At 37.2% G+C, this 25,924-nt stretch overlaps 1 protein-coding gene across 5 annotated transcripts in view; it reads right to left on the bottom strand.

The window, feature by feature from the left end:
- Positions 1-2,857: 2,857 nt before the first annotated feature.
- Positions 2,858-25,924, bottom strand: part of LOC140755664 (uncharacterized) — a 32,752-nt gene continuing 9,685 nt past the window's right edge. Inside the window, exons 2-10 of one of the 5 annotated variants that reach the window (XM_073090973.1) lie at positions 15,188-15,275; positions 12,872-13,699; positions 11,942-12,129; positions 10,053-10,156; positions 8,641-8,793; positions 8,085-8,176; positions 6,116-6,276; positions 4,685-5,531; positions 2,858-3,961 (exon numbers count right to left, since the gene is read on the bottom strand). In XM_073090973.1, the coding sequence (XP_072947074.1) occupies positions 3,924-3,961; positions 4,685-5,531; positions 6,116-6,276; positions 8,085-8,176; positions 8,641-8,793; positions 10,053-10,156; positions 11,942-12,129; positions 12,872-13,699; positions 15,188-15,260 (2,484 nt within the window). In that variant the 5' untranslated portion in view covers positions 15,261-15,275 and the 3' untranslated portion in view covers positions 2,858-3,923. Of the gene's footprint in view, positions 3,962-4,122; positions 5,532-6,115; positions 6,277-8,084; positions 8,177-8,640; positions 8,794-10,052; positions 10,157-11,941; positions 12,130-12,871; positions 13,700-15,187; positions 15,276-25,924 lie in introns of those variants that run through there. The other 4 variants (XM_073090972.1, XM_073090975.1, XM_073090974.1 and 1 more) reach the window with 4 other exon arrangements.

Raw genomic sequence — 25,924 nt, 5'->3', positions numbered from 1 at the left:
ACCCTAGATTATAATTTCTTTCCAATTTATTATCACTAAATATTATTATGTTGAAATGGTATTACTTTTACCCCAGGGGTTTTTATTTAACCTGAGATAATTACATGATTTCATAGCCAGATATATTTTTAATTATTTTACACATCTTTAAAATAATTTACCAGTTGTCTCTAATGGGGTCTCAAACAAAATTTGTTACTTTTGCCCCCGGTCTCCGCTGAGGAAGGCTAGAAATGCATTGCTACTGATGAGGATTACGTTGGAATGCGTCGGATAGGTATGTCTGAACTGGAGGCGGAGACGCCGAGGGCGTAGATAGCACCCTCCGGCGCGGTGTCCCTGTAATACCGGGACCAGAATAGGGCTACGGTATCCCCTGCTTGTCGTAAGAGGCGACTAAAAGGGGGCTTCCGGGGTTGCGGACGGTTAGAGTGGGAACTCAAACCGTCCAGCAAGCGGCCCCGGGAAGGACAGCGTTTTGTGTGGTCGCATATCGCTGTAATCACTCCCCCCAGGGCAGAGCCCGATAGAAGGGCATCGCGTTAGGAGGACTCCGGTTGTGTTCCGTTGGAGATCCCGGAGCTCTCCACCAAAGTGGCTGAGGACGGCCACCGGGGGGGTTTTAGTGCGGTAAAAATCTCACATAACCCGGCGTCACTCCCATGGCGTCGGGTACCTTTCGAAGGTTTCCCCCTCGTCAACAAAAAAAAAAGTATGTCTGAACTACACACTTCAAATCAGTTGTCAGAAAACTGATGCCTCAATGTAATTCTCTTTTTATAATATAGGAGTAGCAGACGAGCATGCAGTCCACCTGATGGTAAATGGCTACTGCCGCCCATGGACATCTGTAATCAATCCCAGATAGGATTAGATTCCGACCTGACGTCGACCAAAGATGTGCGGCTCCGAGAATTAAGCTGGAACGCCTTAGAACATTATGTCTTCCACACCACACCCTTCAAACCAGAACACAGGAGCGCCTAACATTGCTCTTATTAATTGTGGTTGTTTTTTTATAATTTAGGAGTTGCAAACGAGCATGCAGTCCACCTGATGGTAAATGGCTACTGCCGCCCATGGACATCTGTAATCAATCCCAGATAGGATTAGATATTCCTATGTAAATGATGTAAAATGATTGTAGAAATATCTACTACTACTTAATTAATTACTTAATTTATTTTAGAAGGTGGTAGAACCCTTTGTGGTTGCACTCCGGCGGCAACACCGCCACACCTATATCTACCTAATAACATCTGTATTCTGTTTTGAAGGGTGTGGTAAGGGAGACATACTTTTTCGAGGCGTTCCAACTTAGTCCTCAGGGGTAGCGGCGCATCTGTGGCCGACCTCAGGTAGGAATTTATTCTGAGCTTATTACAGACGTCCATGTGCGACAGAGATACGGATATAAAAAATAAGGTTAAATTTTAACATTTTTTAATGTTTTTTTTTATGATTAAGTAAGTAAAATTAGTCAAGAAATCGTATCAATAAGTGTATGATTATTATTATTTACTTATCTTTGCATATATGGTAATAGGACAAGAATAGATAAAAAAAAACATTTTATAGGCATAATTTATATATTATCTTTACTTATAATGTAATGTTTAGTTCACAAACATTCTAAAAAACTAAATACTTGCTATGAAAAGAGTAACAAGATTTCCTTTATAAAATACTAGAGGAGCTCGCGGCTTCGCCCGCGTTAAAAAAATGACATACATATAACTGAAAATTTATATAGTCCGCACCAAACTGCTAGTCCGCTCTGAATATAGAAACGAGTCGTGTCGAATAGCAAATTGTAGATATTAGCGGGACGAAGACAGCGCGGGCTCCCGGCACACTCTGCTGACCGTTCTCACCCACGGGTACATAGCTGCGTTGGTATGCCCTTACTTTCTTTTTTTTTGTTTACGAGGAGGAAACTTCAAAAGGTACCCGGTGCCGTGGGAGCGACGCAGGGTTATGTGGGACTCTTACCGCACTAAAACCCCCCGGTAGCCGTCCTCGGCGCTGCGTAGAGGGCTCCGGGATCTCCAAAGGAACGCAACCGGAGTCCTCTTAGCGCGTTGCCCCGTCGATGCCCTTACATTGCTACGGAATATATGCTTGTAGTTGCGGAACAACTTCAGAGCGGACGAGCAGTTTGGCGCGGACTATACCTTCATTGGAATGACAATGGAGCTATCTGTCGGAAATTGATCGTACCAACTCAGAAACCTTCGTGGGCTCATACACAACAACTTTGCTAAATATCATCACATGATCAAATGCATAATTTACGATTCTATAAAGGAAATACTGACAAACATTAATTTTATATATATTAAAAACGTTTCACTACACGATAATAGATGGCGTTGTGTCCTGAAACACGGTAGTAAAGTTTTTCAAACATCCCTAGCGGAGTTTTTCCACTGTAAAGTTTAGTCTTATATTAGTTTGCTAGTTTAGTCACTTAGTTCTTTACATTTAGTGTATAATCTCACTAACTAATCACTCTTCGTAAACCTAAAGTATCACTATCACTTATAATCACTGTTTGGGGATGGGGGTTCAAAAGTAGTAGGTGTAATCGAATTATTTTATGTTTCTCAAAAACGAATGGTCCTCTTTTTGAATATTTGTTACTTGTAGTATTCAAGGAGTCCTGAATAAAAGTCCTGGATTTTTTATTGCCTAGGATTTTAAGGTGATATTCATGTATTCAGATATTAAAATAGACATTTAGGTGTAGTGTGTCGGCATTGGGGCGGCAAAACTTTCATCACCAACCCATTACTGTCCCACTGCTGGGCACGGGTTTCCTCTCAGAATGAGAAGGATTATATTTTTTTATAATATGCAGGTTCCTCACGATGTTTTTCTTCACCGTCTAGCCAGTGATAATTAATTTCTAATACGCACATAACTTTGAAAAATCAGAGGTGCGTGCCTGGGATTTGAACCTCGGACCCCTCGATCGAGAGGCCGAGTATCTTAACCACTAGGCAACATTTTCCCGGACAACAAATACAGCATACGCTTGGGGCGGTACTTGGCGTTGTGTGTCCGGTCTAGGAGCATATTGAAGCGGCAAAATGGCACACAGCTTTCACAGACAGCAAATTCAACATACGCCCAGGGCGGCACTTAGGACCGGCAAAATTTCCGAATGATTAATTTTTTCGCTTACTTATTGTACAGATAGTAATATTTGACAAATCACATATTTCATATTGTATACTTCCTTATAGTCTTATTTCCAGAGCAGTAAATTCAACCATCGCCCCGGGGGTGGGGTGGGGGAGAGGCTTCTATTTTTACCCCACTGACTATATATAGTTCTCTTGTGGTGACATCCCGCTACTAGTCAAGAGATGGCGCTGCTGAATCACGCTATTGTAGTTTTCTAAACATCTTGCATATATACAAGCTACGAACTGAGACTGTCGGAGCACGGCTGCTCTCCGGGCATGATCACCTAGCACACAGGAAGATCTCCCCCGCCAAACTCTAATTGATTCATTCCTTGTCTTGTCTTAACTTCCCTCATCTTGTTCTCTCGCTATTCAAGATTTAAAAATATATCAAAAATCTTCATTTCCTCCCATAACAGCATCTTCTTCTCCATTTTCTATTCAAATGTAAAACATTAGTATATTAAAATTAAAGAATTTGTGCCTTACTTATTTACTTGACGACCCGCGGGGCGGAGCGGTCACCATACCGGACTGACGCGCAGAGGGTCCCGGGTTCGATTCCTGGCCAGACAGATATCTAAATAATGAATTTAGATTTCTGTTTCTGGGTCTGGGTGTTAGTGTTTTATTTCTGTGTGTATCCATAGCACTCATGAGACAGGGAATCCTTGTGTGAGGCTGTGAGTGTACAAAGCGTTTTATTTAATTTATTACATCACTCCTGTTCGTTTAATTTCCTCCTATAACAGCATCTTCTTCTCCATTTTCTATTCAAAATGTAAAAAATATCAAAATTAAATAATCTGTTCCTTACTTATATACTAGTGGATTATGTTGTTTTTCTACAGTACATATTCTAGCGACATCTATCGCGTTCAAAATCCTATCTTTCAAGTGAAAATCAACCATACACACTCAAATTTTCTTAAAAATCGATTGAGTGATTTCGGAAGCGTGTATGAACAGAATGACGTCATTTATTTAAATGTTATATTACATTGAATTTAAATCTTATATATAAAATTCTCGTGTCACAATGTTAGTTACCGTACTCCTCCGAAACGGCTTTACCGATTATCACCAAATTTTACATGCATACTCAGTAGGTCTGAGAATCGGCTACTATCTATCTTTCATACCCCTAAGTGATAAGGGTTGTTCACCCTTAAGATTTTTTTTATTTATATGGCAACACAACGTTTGCCGGGTCAGCTAGTGTTTCTATGTCCACCATACATTACGATCATTATTATTTGAACCACTATCATAAGTTTCTCTATAATTATTATAATTGTTGTTTATTCCAAAATTATAATCGTTCCTACCGCTCCCTATATTTCTATTACCATTTCCATTATAAAAATCATATGTCTCTGGTATCGAATTATAAGTGGCTTCTGTTGTATAAATGTTATAATTATTATAATTGTTATTGTTGTTGTCATTCCTTTGTTGGGTATTATAATTGTTGTTTTGATTAGTTTCCTTACCCCAATTGTTTCTCTTTCCCTGACTATTTGCAATCACAGAACTGTCTGCTATGGACGGGTTAAGATTGAAGGCAGTTTGGGTGTTAAAATCGTTATTTTGTCTATTAAAATTGTTCTGTTGATTCGTAACAGAAGTCTGTCGATTATTACTATTCCAATTATCATTTCTGTTGTTATTTGTGGCTTGTTGATTAGAACCCCTGTTGTTATTTGTAGCTTGACTATCTCTGTTGCTATTCCAATTATTGGGAGCTTGAGTAGTTACTCTGTTGTTATTTGTGGCTTGAACATTCCAGTTATTTGTAGCTTGATTAGAACCCCTGTTGTTATTTGTAGCTTGGACATCTCTGTTGCTATTCCAGTTGTTATTGGTAGCTTGATTAGAACCCCTGTTGTTATTTGTAGCTTGAGCATCTCTATTATTATTTGCAGTTTGAATTTCTCTATTGCTATTCCAATTATTGGTAACTTGAGTAATAACTCTGTTGTTTGAAGCTTGAATATTCAAATTACTTGTACCTTGATTAGTACCTCTGTTGTTATTTGCAGCTTGCCCATCTCGATTGCTATTCCAGATGTTAGTAGCTTGAGTGCCTCTGTTGTTAGAAGCTTGAACATTCCAGTTATTTGTTGCTTGAGTAGTGCCTCTGTTGTTTGTTTCAACTCTGTTGTTAGAGTTGTCGTTTTGTGTAGCTTGGCCGAACACAATAGCTGATATGAAGGCGCGTTGCACTGTAGCGTAAATGGCAGGAGTTTCAGCTTCGCCGCACGACCTGCCGACAGATGTCACTGCTACCACTCGCCACGAGCAGCCATCTTGGATTTGTGCTGGCCCGCCAGAGTCACCCTGGAAAAGTGTGAAAAATTTCTTGATTATTGTGTTTTTTTATAATCATATAGGAGTAGCATATGCAACGATAGCCTAGTATTTAAGAAACTCGGTCTCTCGATCGAGGGGTCCAAGGTTCAAATCCCAGGCATTGCGCATTGCGAATTTTTCAAAGTTATGTGCGTATTAGAAATTAATTATAGCTTGTTTAAACAGTGAAGGAAAACATTGAGGGTACCTGAAACATTTTATAACAAAAAACTCAAAGGTAAGTGAAGTCTACCAATACGCACTTAGCCAGCGAGGTGGACTATGGCCCAATCCTTCTCATTCTGAGAGGAGACCCGTGCCCAGCAAGACCTGCACCAGCATACCTTTGACATTTTTTGTTATAAATCTCTCAGGTATGCAGGTTTCTTCACGATGTTTTCCTTCACGGTTTTAGCAAGTGATAATTAATTTCTAATACGCACATTATTTCGAAAAATCAGAGGTGCGTGCCTGGAATTTGAACCTCCGACCATGGTCGAGAGGCCGAGTTTCTTAACCACTAGGCTATCACTGCCTTGTGATTGTTACCTACTAAAAATTGGTTTAACTACCTGACAGGTATCTTTTCCTCCGCGTCTCTCACCAGCGCAGATCTGGCTCTCGCTGGAAGGTCCTTGAGGAAGCTTTCTGGATGATCCCAAAATTCTGTAGCAATCATCCATCCTCCATATCGGTAAGGAGACGCTACGAAGTTCCTCGGATTGAGACTCACCTGGAATGAGGTTACAATAAGTAGCTTTACTAGCTGGACCTGTATGTATGTAGGTGATATATCATTATTAATAATTATTATAAAATGTAAGTAGTTTAAATTATAATTCAATTCAAAGTAAAAAGGGGTGCTTGATTTTTTTAGTGTTATATTCATCCTATTGTCAATTATCTATGAGAGAATAGTTATGAACCGAAGTAAAATGCACTCCACGCTTTTTACTCAAAATTGAATTATTATTTTATTTACTAAAATTTTATTATAATTATTTTCTAATTTTTAGTCCGATTAGACAAACTGTCATCAAATTATTGCATTGTCATCGGTCCTTGATACGTGTGCAAAGTTGAAGTTAATCAGAGTTGTGGAAATTGGTGAAATTTGAGCTCAAAGATTCCGTTACATACATACATACAACCAAAGCTAATAAATCTTGTTAAAAAAGCGTATTAAAAATACGGGTGACTGGGCATGATGATAAATTTTGAAATCTTTTATAGTTTAATAGGGTACTGATTCCAAAAATCGTATCTATTATTTCGCCAATAAATTCAGTATTTAAGAAAATAATAGCAGCATAGCATTTTTACCAGCATAGCATTTTTACCAGTTTTGAATTAAGCGCGAAAACGTTCACAGGTGTCATGGCGTTCGCATGTGACGTCACTCTACGACACCCCATACTAATCCATGCCCCCCATAGAATAATTCAAGCAAGTTAACGATTTTCGAGGCGGTGTTCGAGCGCCTTAGAGAAAGTTCATAGCAAGTTACTAGATTGCAACAATTATATAATAATAATAATTTAAAGTGTGATTTTAATTTCTTAAATAACTTAAACTTAGTTAAAAAAAACTATACTTTTGTTCTTAATCAAGTTAAAAAGTATCAAATATAATTCTTTATTTAACAGTGAATTGATGTGAATTAATGTTACTGTTCTTAAAGTTTGATGTGGTAAAGGAGACATACTTTTCCAAGGCGTTCCAGCTTAGTCCTCAGGAGTAGCGGCGCATCTGTGGCCGACCTCAGGTAGGAATATCTAATCCTATCAGGGGCTGATTACAGATGTCCATGGGCGATAGTAGCCACTTACCATCAGGTAAACTGCTCGTCTGCTACTCTTATATTATATAAAAAAAGTTTAAAATCTCTGTCAAGAAAACCCGCAGGAAAACGGTATTACATAATGTCTGCCATACACTACGGTCTACCGGAGAGGTCTACCAGTTCAGGTATGCCTGTGCACCGGACTGTTTATGGGAATAGACCTGTGAACCTGTGCAGGCGACCGGCGCAAGATCAAAAATCAATTCTTTCGTGTGCCACCGTACGGCGTCATCGTCTCCAATCGATGCCATCGCTACAGAACTGAAGGCGTTTTTTTTTTTTTGTTAACAAGGTAACCTTCAAAAGGTACCCGGTGCCGTGGGAGCGACACAGGGTTATGTGGGACTTTTACCGCACTAAAACCCCCCAGGTGGCCGTCCTCTACGTTGCCAAGAGGAGTCCGGTATCTCCTACGGAACGCAACCGGAGTCCTCTGAACGCGTTGCCCCTCCGGGCTCCACCCAGGTGAGCTCCAGGACTCGCCACACTGTCTGGTGTTTACGACGGTATGCGACCACACACACCGCCGTCCTTCCCGGAGTTGCTTACCGGACGGCTCGACCTCCCAAAGAGAACTGAAGACCATACACTGGAACGTCCCCATACATACTACCAAGATGCAGTTGACCTGTACAGGCAAACCTGCAGGTAAGCCGTCCAGTAGACCTTAGCGTATATGGCTTACATAAAAAACTCACCAAACTCAGTTCTGCCCCAGCCAGTAGCCAGGATGGGTCGGTCAGGCTGTGGCGGAACACCCAGACAGGCTGGCTTCACCTTATCAGAAAACCTGAGGATAAAAGATAAGTTAATAGTTAAAAGGAACCTGTGGCACGACTTCGGTACCACCGCCTCGTCTATTTCTGTTATAACAGCAGTGTTGAGCTGCTGTGTTCTGATTTGAAGTGTGTTAAGAGACATACTTTTCCGAGGCGTTCCAGCTTAGTCCGGAAAGCGGTGCATCTGTGGCCGACCTAAGGTAGGATGAGAATCTTATCTGGGGTTGATTACCGATGTGCTTGGGGGCAGTAGACATTTGCTAACAGGTGGACTGATAGTAAGTGACTATCACCTGGAACCCGACGCGGCAACGCGCTAAGAGGTCGGTTGCGTTCCTTTGGAGATCCTGGATTTCTCTACGCAGCGCCGAGGACGGTAACCGGAGATTCTAAGGCGGTAAGAATCCCACATAATCCTGTGTCGCTCACCTCATATTTTGAAGGTTTCTTCGTAAACAAAAAAGGGTACACTTACGATACAGTAGAAGCCATTTTCAAAATAGCCAAGTCGTAATACGCCTCAGGTTTTTTGTACTTCGGATGTCTGATTACAGTAGATATCTTCTTCACGATGGCCTTAGGGTCATTCAGATAGGAGGACCCGAGTTGCACCACACGAGGAGGTCCTCTGGAAAACAAATTTACAAGGTTAAAAGGTAGAAGCCTCTGTGGTAAGACTCCGGTACCACCGCCACAACTATTTCTGTTATAACAGCAGTGTAGCGCTGCTGTGTTCTGGTTTGAAAGTGTGGTAAGAGACATACTTATCCGAGGCGTTCCAGCTTAGTCCTCAGGGGTAGCGGCGCTTGTGACAGACCTCGGCTAGGAATGTAATCTTATCTGGGGTTGTCCAGATGTCCATATGGTAGTAGCCACTTACCATCAGGTGGACTGCATGCTCGTCTGCTACTCCTATTTATCTTATAACTAGAGTATTGCAATGTTATGTTCTACACTGAAGGGTGTGGAAAGAGGAATATATATTTCCGAGGCGTTCCAGCTTATACCTCAGTAGCGGCACCTGTGGCGGACCTCAGTTAGAAATCTAATCTTATCTGGGATTGATGACACATCTCGGCAGTAGCCACTTACTATCAGGTGGACTGCATGCTCGTCTGTTATTTTAATAATAAAATATCCTTATCCCAGGAGTTCCAACTATGTCCATAGAGGGAGCATCTGTAACTAATCTTAAGTAGGAATCTTATCTGCAGTTGATTACAGATGACCATATGACAGAAGCCACTTAGCAAAGGGATCCGGGGTCGATCCCTGGCCAATCAGATGTCTAAATGATGAATTTAGATATCTGTTCTAGGTCTGGGTGTTTGTATATTTGTCTGTGTGTGTCCATGGCACCCACGATACAGAATCCTATTGTGGGGCTGGGAGTGTAGAAAGCGTTATTATTAGAGATGCGCCGAATATTCGTTCGGTATTCAGCGTATTCGGCATCTTTTCTGCTATTCGTATTTGGCCGAATTATTCGGTTTTGGTGCCGAATATGTTCGGTTCGTGTATTTCTATTTTCTTGTATATATGACATGGTACAGAACTAAACAAAAAACTTCTTAGGTAAGATTTATGTTATAAGTCAAAGTCAAATCCTATGAAGAATGTGTTGAGTAAAGCTAATATAATAAAGCAATTAAACTTCAAATCAACATTTATTTTAAACCTTAAATCAACATATTAAAGTTTGAATGAACACACATAACTGGCAAATTTAATGAAATGGTAAACCGAATATCCGGTTCTTCAAAGGTTAAACCGAATATTATTCGGTATTCGGTTATTCGGAGAAACCACTATTCGGCGCATCTCTAATTATTGTTAAGCGTTAGCAGCTTACATGCTCGTATGCTATTTCTATAAAATCTGACTTACTCGATAATACTCTCAGCAAAATCTTGATAAGCACAGTGACCAGCTGTCAAGATGTATTGGTTACTCAGCAGAGACCCTCCACATTTCCAAGCGTATCCTCTGCTCTGAAAACAGATAGATCTTTCATAGGTAACTGTATTCTACTACAATAAAATACCCGACCACATCTTGAATCTCACAGAAAAAACGTTTAAACTTGTCATTAAACAAACGCTATGTAAAAAGCGTACTATAGGCTGAGTGATTGTTAGGCTGATAAAACGGTGTGGTCTGAAGTAGCCCCAGTTCCACATGTACCTTTATATATATATTTCTTATGTGCGTGTGTATGTCACTGAACTCCTCCTAATGGACTGATTTTGATAAAATTTGTTGTGTGTTCAAGGGGACTTGAGAATGGTTTAGATTCACAATTTAGTCCGTGGAAAAAGGTTTTTTAATTAATTTTTAATTCGTAAGTAGTTATAAAATCGGAAACTATGCATTTGATCAAGTGATGATATTTAACAAAGTTGTTGTCCAAGAGCCCACCAGGGTTTGGAAGTTGGTAATACCAATTTCCGAGAGATGGCACTACTGTCATTCCAATGCAGGTACAAATTTTCCGTTTTATGTATGTCATATTATTTCTTTAAAATGCGGGCGAAGCCGCGGGCACCAATAGTTTTGAATATAAAAATTGATTTGATTTGAGATAATTTGAAAGATGATAGAAGAGAAGAAGAAGAGTCGACCATCTTAAGAGGATGATACACGGACGACTAAGTACACGTACTTATGACTTTACGTAAGAAAAAGCCTTCGTGGTGGTATCTCCAACTACGAGTAAAGGAAGGAAGGAAGGAAGGAACTACCAAAACTTATTATTCTTTTAAAAATCTTTTAAAAGAAAATAAGCCATTGTAGTTCGACTTCGGCGGCATCACCGCCACACCTATTTCTGTAATAGCAGTGTTAAGCGCTGCTGTGTTCTGGTTTGATGTGTGATATTGCCGCCCATAGACAATTGCAATCAACCAAGATTCAAACAAGACCAGATTCCCATCTGAGGTCAACTACATGCGCCGCTACCCCTGAGGATGAAGGGGACGTTTCCGAGGCGTTCGAGCCTCGGAAAGGTATTTCTTCCTTACCACAACCTTCACATCAAAACACAGCACCGTTTAACACTACTGTTATAACAGAAATAGGACGTAAACGATCGTCATAGGTTTTTATGGTGTTATGTATACCAGTCACATAAGATATTCTTTTAATGATTTTTTTTGTACATTTTCGATGCGTTGAATATTGGTTTGATGCATAGGATACCAGACTATAGAGCAATACTCAATGTGACTACGTACAAGTGCATTGTATAACGTCTTGAGGGCCTGTACTGATGTAAATTCCTTTGTATTACGAGCAATGAATCCTAACATTTTAAAACATTTTTTAATTGTGATATTTATGTGACTGTTAAATCTTAGTTCCGAGTCTATTGTCTACACCTAAATCCTTAATTTCATCCACTCTTTTTAATCTAGTTTTAGCAATGTTATAAAATGAATTAAATTTATTCCGCTTGCGGGAGAACTTTATTTGAACACATTTTTGTGAATTCATATCCATAGAATTTTCAATGCACCATGCTGCTACATTATCAAGATCATTTTGTAGTAGTTCTTGGTCACTAGGCCTCTCTACAACCTTGAATATTTTCAAATCATCAGCATATAATTGGAAATCAGAAAATTTTATGCAATATTTAATATCGTCCATGTACGCACTAAACAATATTGGTCCCAGAACGGATCCTTGGGGAACACCTGATAGAGTTTCACAGCATTCAGACCTATAACCGTTTATGAGTACGTTTATGTGTTCTACTGCCTTTAAGATATACCTACATTAGACTTCAACCAGCCAACCAGCGTCATATGCGGGAACTCTTCGATGGTGACCACCCTGCCACCGACCACCAGTGGTACGGTGGTAGGCGCGCAGGTCGACACGTTGTACCTCACTGGCTCTGGTGAGGGTACCAGCGGGATGGCGTGTACTTGCTTCATGTTCAAGGCTTTGTATTTGTCGCACACTGAAATTAGTTAAACAATAGTATACAATAACAATATATATACAAAATTCTCGTGTCACAATGTTAGTTACCGTACTCCTCCGAAACGGCTTTACGGATTTTCACCAAATTTTATATGCATATTCAATAGATCTGAGAATCGGCTACTACCTATTTTTCATACCCCTAACTGATAGAAGTTGTTCACTCTTAACATTTTTTTTATTTATATGTCAACACAACGTTTGCCGGGTCAGCTAGTAACAGTATAAAATCTAGCTTTAAATCACGTGGGATTTATAGAAATGTAATGGAATGTGATGTGATGTAATGTAACGTAACGTGAAATAATGTGTCGTGATGTGACATGATGTGACGTGACACGGCGTGATATGATAAATAAATAAATTGTGATTTAATTAATAAAATAAATTTAAAATTATATGACACCAATCATTTTATAATATTTTTTATAATATGGAAGTGGCAAATTAACATGTAGTCTAATTGGTTGTAAGTTGTGACTGCCGTATGGATATCTGTAATCAACCCCAGATAAGATTAGAGTACTACCTCAGATTGGAAAGCCTCGAAGAAGTATGGCGCCCTTATCACATTTTAAACCGGATAACAGCAGCGCTACACTGTTATAACAGAAATAGGTGTGACGGTGGTGCCTCTGGAGTCGAACCAGAAAACATTCTACCACGAAAGCTTTTCTTCTTTAGTTTTTTACTTTAAAATACATATAACTTTTACTTACTTCTTTCAGCAATATCAATATATCTTTTTCTATCAACAGCGGACATGAGATCTTCATCAGGTCCAGTAATGACTTTAGGACTTCCATTTGCATCAACTAGACTTAAGTCCGGCCTTAAATCAAATTCAGGTCTTTGTGTCACTGGTCTATTTGTGATCGGAGGTCCATGGACCACAGGTGGTTTTACGCCAGGTCTATGTAAAAGAGGGTTATGTGTTGTGTAGACATTCTTATTACCTCTACTGCTTTGTACATAAGCTTTAGTTGTTTCGTAAGGGGCTCGTGTAACTGAATTAGCGTCATACCAAACGTTTTCGTTTGAAATCTGTTGATTTGGTTTCTTGATAGCTCTAGCTGTGGTGGATTTCGGTTTATCTCGACTGTTAGTCTCCCTAGAATCGCTTTTAGGATTATTCCTAGAATTACTAGGTCGTTTTACATTATCTTCAAAATATATGATGTCTGGGTCATTATTCCTAGCACTATTTGTGTTCCTAGAATCATTTGTGCTTTTAGATTTAGCGTTAGTCTTCGAGCTGTCTTGTCGATTTTGACTCTTCTGAATTAAGCTAGATGTCAAATTAGGTGATTTTGTAGTTTTTCGGACAGCTTTTTGTGTTGTACTAAAGTAATTCGTTTCGAAAAGGGGAGTGTTCGTTTGTTTTCGTTTCTTCTCGGCTTCTGATGCAACTCTTCTGACGCTGTCAGGGTTTCTACTGTCACTCGAAGGGCGTTTGGGCTTTGGTCTTCTAGTTGTGAAGTCATTGTAGAAATTGAACGTTTGAGGTGTTTGTGTTTGTATGTATGGTTGCAATGCTTGGAGTATATCTGAAACGTAAAAAAAATATTTTTAGTCATCATCATCATCATTATCATCATCATCATCATCATCATCATCATCATCATCATCATCATCATTATCATCATCATCATCATCAACCCATTACTGTCCCACTGCTGCGCACGGGTCTCCTCTCAGAATGAGAAGGATTAGGCCATAGTGCACCGCGCTGGCCAAGTACGTATTGGTATTGCTGTTCGTCAAAGGGCTCTATCTCCTGAACCGTAATAGGTAGAAACTTATTTTTTACTAAAAATAAAATACTTCAAAATAAATGGGGGTCGCTATACACGAAACAGCTATTTTTCCCTCTTTTTCGTACTGTATAAGTATAAGTAGACAGTTCAAATTTTCACAATGAATTTACTTCTATGGCTGCTATAATAACAAATACTAAAAAAACAAAAATATATGAACATTTTAGTGGTACTGAACCCTCCGTGTACGATTTCGACTTGCACTTGACCAATTACCTAGCTTTTAGGATTTTTTTGTATAATAAAATAATGTTTTTTTTATTTGTAACAATTTTTCATATAAACTAAGATATGTCATATTTAATTTATTTTCGTTAAATAAACAACTTTAATTTTATTGAATGTGATTTATTGAAGGCTTCGCCAAAAGATCGGGCTATGACCTTTAAAATAGCCATTGGACCTGTTTTAAGATAAATTTAAAACATGTTTTTACGTTAAAATACCTGAATATGAACTGTACCATTAGTATGAGTTTTTACGTTTTGACAAATATGATTGTTTGTGTTTTTGTTAACGTATTTCCCATATATTTCCAATCAGTTCTGATACAATCCGCTAGGGGCTTTGATTGGAAATGTATGCGCAAATACGTAAACAAATACCAAAACGGTCATTTTTGTAAAAACGTAAAAACTCATACTAAGGGTACTGTTGTGTTGATTAAGGCTTTGCTTGTGTTATTTTTTAGTCTAGACTAATAAACTGAATGCTTTTGTTTATTTTTTATTGATCTAAAAAAGAAAGAAAGATAACCAAATAAAGAACGGCAGAAAAAATACAGAAAAAAGAACGTAAAGAAAAATTTAGGTAAAAGAGGAGAGGCTCATATGAAGTCCACAGGGGGTAGTAATACTGTGGTTGACCTCAGATAGGACTTTTATCTTATCTGCGGTTGATTACAGATCTCCACGACAAGCAGTGGTCGCTTACCATCAGGCGATTTGCATGTTCATTTATAATACTTACCAGACAGTTCACCTGATGGTAATTGGCTACTGCCGCCCATTGACATCTGTAATTAAACCCAGATAGGATTGGATTCCTACCTGAGGTTGGCAACAGATTACTACACGGAGGACTAACCTAGAACGCCTCTGATAAGTATGTCTCCCTTACCACACCCTTCAAACCAAAACAGCAACGCATCACTGCTGTTATTACCAAAATGGGTAAACTTACTTTTTTTGTTACTTTAAAAAATTTTAAAAAACTTACCAAAGTATTGTCCATCTATGTAGTTAATACATATAAGTACAATTACAGTTTGAAGAATAGGATTCCGAGCCATATTACATTGTTGGTGCTGAAACAAAAAAAAAAACATACATAAGTATAAATACATACAAATATGAATCATATAACGGTCTGACACAGGTTCGATCCCCGGCCAGACACATTTGAAGATCGAGGTATTACTGTCCCACTGTTGGGCACGGGTCTCCTCTCAGTATGTGATGATTAGGCCATACACCACCGCGCTGGACAAGTACGTATTGGTAGACTTCACATACCTTTGTGAACATTTTTCTCTCTCAGGTACGCAGGTTTCCTCACTATGTTTTCCTTCACCGTTTAAGCTAGTGATGATTCATTTTAATACGCACATACCTCTCAGAGTTATTATTATAAAAAACAAAAAAAAACTATTGCTTATCAAGGTGGTAGAACCCTTTGTAGTTCGACTCCGGCGGCACCACGGCCACACCTATTTCTGTTATAACAGTGTTAAGTGCTGCTGTGTTCTAGTTTGTGGGATGTGGTAAAACATACTTTTCGAGGCGTTCCAGCTTAGTCCTCAGGGGTAGCGGCGCATCTGTTGCCGACCTCAGGTAGGAATATCTAATCTTATCTTAGTTGATTACAGATGTCCATAGGTGGCAGTAATAATAATAAATTAAAATAAAAATCCTTATATTTCTAGAAAAAAAACGTTTACATTGTTGTTTCCATGTTATAGGAATGAATTGTTGCTAAATTAATAAACAGAAGACATAGAATGATTGTTTTACACATTTTGTTATATTTAAATTTAAGTTGACATGCATTTATTGTACTTGTTTTTTATAAAATTTATTTCTCTAGAACCCCTCCTTGGGTGAAGGCCTCCTCCAACGATTTCCAATGTTCTTTATTTTGTGCTTTACGTATCCAAGTGAGTCCAGCAATCTTGCTTATCTCGTCTTGCCATCTCGTAAGCGGTCTACCTCTGTAGCGTTTGCCAGGAGGGTCGGACCAAGTTGTCACCCTTTTTGTCCATCTCCCATCTTGCAGTCGCGCTACGTGACCGGCCCATTTCCATTTCAGTTTCAGAGCGTGGTTTAAAACGTCAGTTGCTTTTGTTAGATGTCTAATTTTAGTGTGTCTTATTTTTTTATCTTTCTTATGTTAAGCATACTCCGTTCCATGCCTCGTTGGCATGTAGATAATTTATTCTTTAGTTTTGTAGTATACTTCCATGTTTGGCAGGCATAAGTTAAACATGGTAAGATGCATGACGTCAATACTTTTGTTTTTATATTAACTTGGCATGGTACTTTTAGGTGGCAGTAGCTTACCATCAAATGAACGGCATGCTTGTCTGCTACTCCTATACTTATTTAAAAAAAAACAGGGGTGGCGGTCGATTTGTTCTACCATTTACCTGCATACAATGAACTCATTAGTTTTAATCGTCGTTCATTCAATAACACAATAGATATCTAACGGTTCGAGTCACGATTGATGTAAATTACATACTATTAACTGTATCTATTAAACGGTAAAACCGTTTGTGGGCATAGGTTAAGATAAATACAGTTAGATGTCTAGAATATTCGTAATATTGACATATAATGTATTGATGTACCAATATTTTTAAATGTGGTAGAACCCTCTATGTTTCGACTCCGGCACCACCGCCTCACTGTTTCTGTTATAACAGCAATGTGGCGCTGCTGTGTTCTGGTTTGAAGTGAGGTAAGAGACATACTTTATGTTAACGAGGGGGAAACCTTCAAAAGATACCTAGTGCCGTGGGAGCGACACGGGGTTATGTGGAATTCCTACCGCACCCCTTCGGTGACCGTCCTAGACGTTGCGTTGAGGACTCCGGGATCTCCAAAGGAACGCAACCGGAGTCCTCTAAGCGCACTGCCCCGTCGGGCTCCACCTTGGTGAGATTAGATCACCACACCGTCTGATGTATACGACGGTATGCGACATACCGCCGCCCTTCCCAGGCTCGCTTACCGGGTGGTTCGAGCTCCCACTCCTGTCACCCGCAACCCGCAACTTTTAGTCGCCTCTTACGACAGGCAGGGGATACCGTAGCCCTATTCTGGTCCCGGAAATACAGGGGTAAGTGAGACATACTCTTTTAAGTTGGTAGAACCCTTTGTGGTTCGACTCCGACGGCACCACCACCACACCTATTTCTACCTAATAACAGTGTAGCGCAGCTGTGTTCTGGTTTGAAGAGTTTGGTAAGGGAGATATACTTTTCCGAGGCGTTCAAACTTAGTCCTCACATTAGCGGCGCATCTGTGGCCGATATCTAATCCTATCTGGAGTCGATTACAGATGTCCATACTGCAGTAGCCACTTACCATCAGGTGGACTCTCTTGTCTGCTAATATTATAAAAAAAACTAATCCGTGTTCCATCTGTTAGCTATATAGGTATAGCACTAAACCACGAACATTTGAAACATTATTAGTTACGTGGATATACCACAAGTAATAGAATAATAAGTTACTATATTATTACATATAATTTTATTATTATAACTAACAAGAATAATAATGCTATTTATATTATAATTTATGCATAACAACCGACGGTCAAACCAGTTTTATTTGTAGACTTAGATGAGTAAAATACATAGATTGATCACTCCTAACAAGAAAGTGTATTCAGGGGTGTTACTACGATCTTTTAAAACAATATTTTAATCATACATTGAAATTTCGTGCCACCTCGTTAATGTAAGATTGTTTCTATAATATTACAATAAGCAGTTTTGTATTATGTCGGTCGAAATTATTCATTCTTTTATTGCAGGAAATTTAACTTTTTAAGCAAATTATGACAATTTCAATTGGTTTTATAGAATGGATAAGCGAAAAATGAATAAGGGTTTAAGTTTGTTCAACTGCGTATGACGGAATATGTCACTGTTTTAAGGAGGTCGTGGTACGAAACAAATTAATGCAATATTGAAATAAAACTTTCCTGAACTATGATGGTTTTTAAAAGATGGTGGTAGGCCCCCAGTTTTAGGAGTTGATATTGTTACGAAAATAAAGTTTTGACACGTTTCCGTGCTAAAATGTCCCTTAAATGTTTGAAATACTTAATTATTTGTTATGTAAATTAAGTAGTATTAGTTATTTGACGACCCGCGTGGCGGAGCGGCCACCATACCGGTCGGACGCGCAAAGGGTCCCGGGTTCGATCCCCGGCCAGATAGATCTAAATGGTGAATTAAGATTTCTGTTTCTGGGTCCCAGACCCATGTTTGTGTATTTGTCTATGTGTGTGTTCATGGCACCCACGACACAGGGAATCCCAGTGTGGGGCTTTGAGTGTAGAAAGCGTTTTTTTTTTTTTAATTTATACGTAAATTTTGTCTATTTTTTTTATATATTTGAGCCTAACGATAAAGCAGAAGTGCTACCTGATGGAAAGTAGTCAACGTCGCCTATGAACATTTGTAACACCAGAGGAGTCGGCAATGCATGGCCGGCTTTGAAGGAGAGAATATTTTTTATTTGTGAAGAATTAAAAAATAAATGATATAAAATCCTTTGGTGGCTTCATTCAATTTCAAGGCGGTTCTTTTCTTCTTTTCAAGTATCTATCTATTTTACCTATCAACTTTTTACGAATAGATATTATTGCCTGTTAGAGGCGTTCAAACTTTTTATAGTTTTTTATAATATAAGAGTAGCAGACGAGCATGCAATTTGATCGTAAGTGGCTACTGCCGCTCGTGGAATGTAATCAATCCCAGATAAGATTAGATTTAGGAATCCGGAGGTCGGCTATAGGCGACACTACCCCTGAGGAGTAACCTGCAATGCCTCGCAAAAGTATGTCTCCCTTACCACACTTAAAACCAGAACACAGCAGCGCTTAACACTGTTATTAGGCAGAAATTGATGAAGAAGTTTTTTTATCCTGTTAAATTTAGTCATTATTTTAGATGCTTTGAAAACCAGTTATATAAAACAAGTTTTAATGAGTCTGGTATGTACGATTATATAATATTATTTATATATTTATTTAATAAGGAAACGTATATTAATATACTTTAATATGTTTTGAGATTGATCAAGGAAATATGTTATTGATGACACTTATAAGTATGGATGTCCCACTTCTTCTCCATAACGAAACACCTTGTGAAGTGGTAGTTGTATTGACATTCAAAAAGTGCTCTGTAATGAACCTATTTTGAATAAAAAAAAAATGATTTGATTTGATTTGACTGCTGCGCACGGGTCTGTCTTTACAATTTAAATAAGCTGGGAAATTAGTCCACCAGTCTACAGTGTATACAGGGTGAATTTTTCAAATGGGCCTTCATGGCCAAATCCGAATATATAAGGATTAGCGAAAAATGCTGAAAAGAGTTACGAGGCCGATTTTTATAGGAACTAAAATGGCATCACTAGATTTTCAAAAATCTATTTGCCTAGTCTAGTTAGGATATTGAAGTAATTCAAAAATCTATATCTATATATATAAGTATTGAAGGAATTAATTTTGAAAAAAAAAACACTTTTTTTTCACCATTGGATAATGTCCCTTATAAGTATCAAATTCTGGAAAGTAATGAATAATGATATATGACAAACTAAAGTAAAAGGCTCATTTTGAAGCAAAATATCGTGTCCCTGAAGGAACATTTGAAAAATTCACCCTGGATATCTATCTATAATATATCGACGCAAGAAATGCAATCCTTATTAAGGGACATGGCGAAAATCATAAAGGAATGTGATGTAAAGTTCAAATATTAAATAAAAAATAGTTTATAAAACTAAAAACCACGCTTTTATAGTTAATCAGACTTGAAAGTAAAAAATATTTTTTATATTCAGTAGGTCTGAGAATCAGCTACTATCTATTTTTCATACCCTAAGTGATAAGAGTTGTTCACCCTTAACATTTTTTTAATTATATGGCAACACGTTTGCCGTGTCAGCTAGTACTGTTTTAAAAACATGAGGTGCTGTTCGAAATGTTTAAACTAATTCTGCATATCGGAATTAAATTCATAAAAAATCACAACAATTGATATGAAGCACTCAAATTTAATAGTGAATTAAGACGTGAAAACCAAACAAACTCGCATTTAACTCGTAATATTAGGAGGATAGCCCAGTGGTTAAGAAACTCGGCCTCTCAATAGGGGTCCGAGGTTCAAATCCCAGGCACCTCTGATTTTTCAAAGTTATGTGCTTCTTAGAAATTAATTATCACTTGCTAAACGGTGAAGGAAAACATCGTGTGGAAACCTGAATACCTGAGAGATTTATAAAAAAAAAAACTCAAAGGTATGTGAAGTCTACCAATACGCACTTGTCCAGCGCGGTGGACTATGGCCTAATCCTCATGAGAGGAGACCTGTGCCCAGCAGTGGGACAGTAATGGGTTGATGATGATGATGATGTTTAGTTAGGATTATATTACACCCGGAAAAATATCGCAAAGTGTTTAACTATTTAATTGTAAATACGTGATAAATGATGACAACTAAAACATAGATTTCATAATTACATCCATTTCAACAAGTGTTCACAGGATGAGATAAGTAATAAGCCGACATTTTGATAAACAAATGCATATAATATTATCATTTTACAAGCTTTTTACTAGATAGGGTATGTATGTATGTGTATTTATGTATGTATGTATGTATGTATGTATGTATGTATGTGTGTGTGTATATGTATTATAAGCTCATTATTCCTGAAATACTATTTTATAAAATAAAAGATTCAATTACAACTCCATTATTTATTTTCTCTGACAATTCATTCCATGACATCTTATTTTTCTAAAAACATAATATCCTCCTTTCTTTTTATTTAGTTTCCTGCTACATTACCAGCAATTAAATAGACTTAACTAAAAAGTATTGTAATGAAAATATACCCTTACAGTATGTATGCATGTATATATGTATGTTTGTATGTATGTTTTTTTCTGAGGGGAATAATACTAAAAGAAAGAAAGAAAGAAATATTTATTTGCAAATAATACTACAACATTATATGGCATAATTAACAGTAACATGATTCTCAAATCAGAATATTGCTGCAGTAAAATTTAACAAAAGGGTCCACACTCAGTCTCACCGCGGCGAACCACGGCCACTGATTTTCAGTGTGTTACGTATTACGTATCATAGGGTCTAGATGTTTCGGACCCCGTATGTCGGACTTGGCCTGGTAGCGACCTGTACCGACTAAAAACCGCCTCTCTCGTCTGCCTTCGTCGCTCCCGGTGGGAACACCGTTAAGTATCTTCACAGGGGAAGGTCCTGGCTATATATGTATGTATGTTTGTCTCATTCTTTGTCACGCTGCAGTACGAACGGCTTGACGGATTAACATATGAGGTGTCGTTGGATTCGTCTAAATTGTGAGAATGACTTAGGCTATATTACTTATTATTTTTTATAATACATATTAGAATAGCGGACGAGCATGCGGTCCAGGTGATGGTAAGTGGCTACTGCTGCCCATGGACATCTGTTATCGACCCCAGATAGGATTAGGTATTCTTACCTGAGGTCGGCCACAGATGGCCCGCTACCCCCGAGGACTAAGCTGGAACGCCTCGGAAAATTATGTCTCCCTTACCACACCCTTCAAACCAGAACATAGCAGCGCTTAACACTGCTGTTATTAGGCAGCAGTACGTGTGGCGGTGGTGCCGTCAGAGTCGAACCACAAAGGGTTCTACCACCTTCATAAGCAATCGTTTTTTTTTTGTTTTTTATTAAAATAACTCTGAGAGGTATGTGCGTATTAAAATTAACCATCACTTGCTTAAACGGTGAAGGAAAACATAGTGAGGAAACCTGCATACCTGAGAGAGAGAAAAATGTTCACAAAGGTATGTGAAGTCTACCAATACGCACTTGTCCAGCGCGGTGGACTATGGCCTAATCTTCTCATACTGAGAGGAGACCCATGCCCAGTGGGACAATAATACCTCGATGAAGATGAATTAATATTTAAAAATGATGACATTTGAGACAAAAGTCGTTCAAATACTTGTCTCGTCCTTGTTAGAAACCGGTATGAGTTACGATGGTAAAACAAAAAATTGGTGACCGAAATGATATGAGCGTGATCTTATAAAGTTTTTGGATTAAAGTAATAATTAATACGCACATATTAAATAAGCTAGTGTTTGTAGATTGGTAAGGTTGTTAGTATTGATATAAGGTGTATTAAGTTAAGATTAAAACTACTTCGCAACAATCCGCTACAAATATGTATGATGGTATATATTTTAAACCATGCAGTATGTACCACCCTCCCTCCCTCAAAGGATCCATGCAGATGCAAAAATTAAAAATATACACCACCATACATACCACCACCAACATGTGTTTCGCTCCAAAACGGAGCATCATCAGGGTAAGTTGACTCTACGACGATGCATGCCTTTTATAATGGTATCCAACCCTCCCCTCCACAATGAAATGTAAACAACTGATGACAGTTGTGTGATAATAAGGTTATAGATTAATTATTCGCATTAAATCTGCGAATAATCATCTGTTTACTGATTGTTGGTAAAAATATGAAGTAAAGGAGAGCTGGACACATTGATTTGTTCATTCAGCAGTGTAATCCTACTGTTGTTATTGTGCTTAATAACGCCTGATACAATTAACTATATAAGTTGTATAATTTCCGCCACACCTATTTCTGGACGAAGGTAAAAGCCTCTGTGGTTCGAATCTGGCAGCACCACCGCACCGCACACCTATTTCTGCCTAATTACAGAAGGAAGCGCAGCTTATTGTCGAAAAATAGCGGTTTCTTGTGTGACGTCATTTAAAGTATGTTTTATTTTTGAAGTATTTGTTGTTGTTGGTAATTGTAATTGTTGATAGAGCCCTGTGACAGACAGACAGCGGAGGCTTAGTAATAGTAGTTTGGGTGTGGAGTCCTAATAAAAATACTCTTACACAGTAATACAATGCAACACAATTTGAAAAAAGTGTGTGTGTGTCAGCTACGACGCACGATTGGAGTTTACTCCTTACGAATGATAATTATGATATATATCGAATAGAAAAAAGGGTAGGTAAATGAACGCATCTGCTAAAATGATAAGAGAAACAAACATATATCTGTAATTATTCGGATTATTTATATTACTTCAATAATGCGTATTACATAAAGTATGTTACAAAATAATATAAAATAGCGCCATCTAGTGGCAAGTTTTATAAATTGTAAGTTTGCAAGTTTATCAATCTATGTATTTTGGTTCCAAATATTATAATGGTAACTTAATATAATTGTTTATATTAAAGTAAATTTTAATATAATATAATTATTTATATTTAAAACAATGTTAAACGTTTTATAACTTAAAACTTAATAATTATAATTTCTTTGCCATCTATAAAATATCCTTGTTGCAATTTATGGATGAAATTTATATGAGACTCAATAAACATGTTATTATATGTAATTTGGATTGTTTCTGAATGTTTTATAATTCTAGAATTCATTTAAAACGTATTGCTAATTTTATATAACTTATTTTGAACATAATTCATTAGCAATAATTCTGTAATAAATATTAAATAATACTGTTTTGATTTTGCCCGTTTATCGTTGATAGATGGTGCTGATCAATAATGCATCCATTTTTATAAGTTAAATTAATATATCAGTAACTTACAAAAGCCTCTTTATGTTAAAAACTTATTTTGCTAATATTATATCTTATTCAATTGCTTACTGATTTTATATGTTACTCTTCTTTAAAAACGTTCATAAAAGATTGTTAATCATATTATGGCGCCAATGTTCATATTTTTCACAGTGTTTATAAATGATCAAACCTATAACTTAATTTATGCAAAAATGTAAACAAATTAGTTAATGACGTTTTAATGTTTTATATATTGCTAATTATTTTTATTGTAATAATTACTTTCATATGGGATTTGAACTTACTGTATTTTAAATTAATAAAAGCACTCTTGATTCATATTTTGGTTACCGTTACGCCTCAACTTTTCGTGTTACACTTGATTTTACTCCTCATAAAATTTCCGTACCGGGCCTTATAACTCAAATCGTTTCTTAAGGAGTAAACTCCAATAAATAAAAGTTTTAAGTTATAAAACGTTTAACATTGTTTTAAATATAAATAATTATATTATATTAAAATTTACTTTAATATAAACAATTATATTAAGTTACCATTATAATATTTGGAACCAAAATACATAGATTGATAAACTTGCAAACTTACAATTTATAAAACTTGCCACTAGATGGCGCTATTTTATATTATTTTGTAACATACTTTATGTAATACGCATTATTGAAGTAATATAAATAATCCGAATAATTACAGATATATGTTTGTTTCTCTTATCATTTTAGCAGATGCGTTCATTTACCTACCCTTTTTTCTATTCGATATATATCATAATTATCATTCGTAAGGAGTAAACTCCAATCGTGCGTCGTAGCTGACACACACACACTTTTTTTTTTAATAACTATGTATTATAATAAATACAAATAAGAATCATAAAACATATTTTAATACAATTATTTTAATTTTATTATACGTTGTTTACGTATCATTCATCAAAAAAAAAATCAATATAAATGGGGGCTGCCATACAAGAAACCATTGTTTTTCGGGGTTTTTCGATTTATCTAACGAGCCGTAATAAGAAGACACAATGAAATTTTCACAAAGCATTAACTTCTATGGCTGCTATGATAACAAATACTAAAAATGCTAAAAAGTGGTACGGAACCCTCAGTGTTTTACTCGCACTTGGATTATTTATACCTTTAGATATAAAAAATCATACCTCAGTGATTCACAATAACACTGATATTATCACAATAAATTGTGTCAGATAACATTATTACAAATATTTTTGTCAGAAATTTTCCTTGTCCGTTAGGGAATCTTTTGGAATGGAAAGATTTTGTTAATGAAAACAACATTTACATTATGCATTTCTTAGTAAAATGCTGTTTATGTTTATTTTTTATAATATAGGAGTAGCAGACGAGCATGAAGTCCTCCTGATCGTAAGTGCCTACTGCCGACCTCTGTAAACAACTCCAGATAAAATCAGAGTTCTACCCGAGGTCGACCGCAGATCCGCTACCCCTGAGGTCTAAGCTGGAACTCCTTGAAAAAGTATGTCTCTTACCACACCCTTCAAACCAGAACACAGCAGCGCTACACTGCTGTTATAACAGAAATAGGTGTGGCGGTGAACCCTTTGTGTGCGGGCTCGACTCACACTTAGCCAATTATTAGACATTGTCAAATTTCAATATACTAAATACTTAGGCAAAACTTAGGGATATGAAAAAATAATCGATTATTATTAATCGATTTATTGACCAAGAATAAACGATTTTTTATTTATCGATTTTTCATTTCGCTATTTCACACCATAGTTTCGATTTTTTCAATAGTCGCAGCTTTGAATTACTAAAAAGATGATTTATTTCGTGGTTTCACATCCTACTTTCGATATTTTAACAGCAGCTCTATAATAATATTACTTGCAACGCCATCTAGTGTCTAACAAACATAACGTATTTTTTTTATTATGGCAGCACTCGAAAAGTCGGTTGGTAAAACAGTACAGTCACTTGATATTTTGCATAGACGGTGGATTTAAATGTTTCTTCCCCGTTTAACTTCAAACTTTGTTTTTAATAAATTTTA

This window comes from Epargyreus clarus, unplaced genomic scaffold (genome assembly GCF_041222505.1).
Source record: "Epargyreus clarus isolate Ecla_fem2 unplaced genomic scaffold, WU_Ecla_fem_2.2 ptg000033l, whole genome shotgun sequence".
In the NCBI taxonomy this organism is placed as follows: domain Eukaryota; kingdom Metazoa; phylum Arthropoda; class Insecta; order Lepidoptera; family Hesperiidae; genus Epargyreus; species Epargyreus clarus.
The sequence above is the reverse complement of the archived record's forward strand: the minus strand, read 5'-3'. Positions and strand labels throughout refer to the sequence as shown.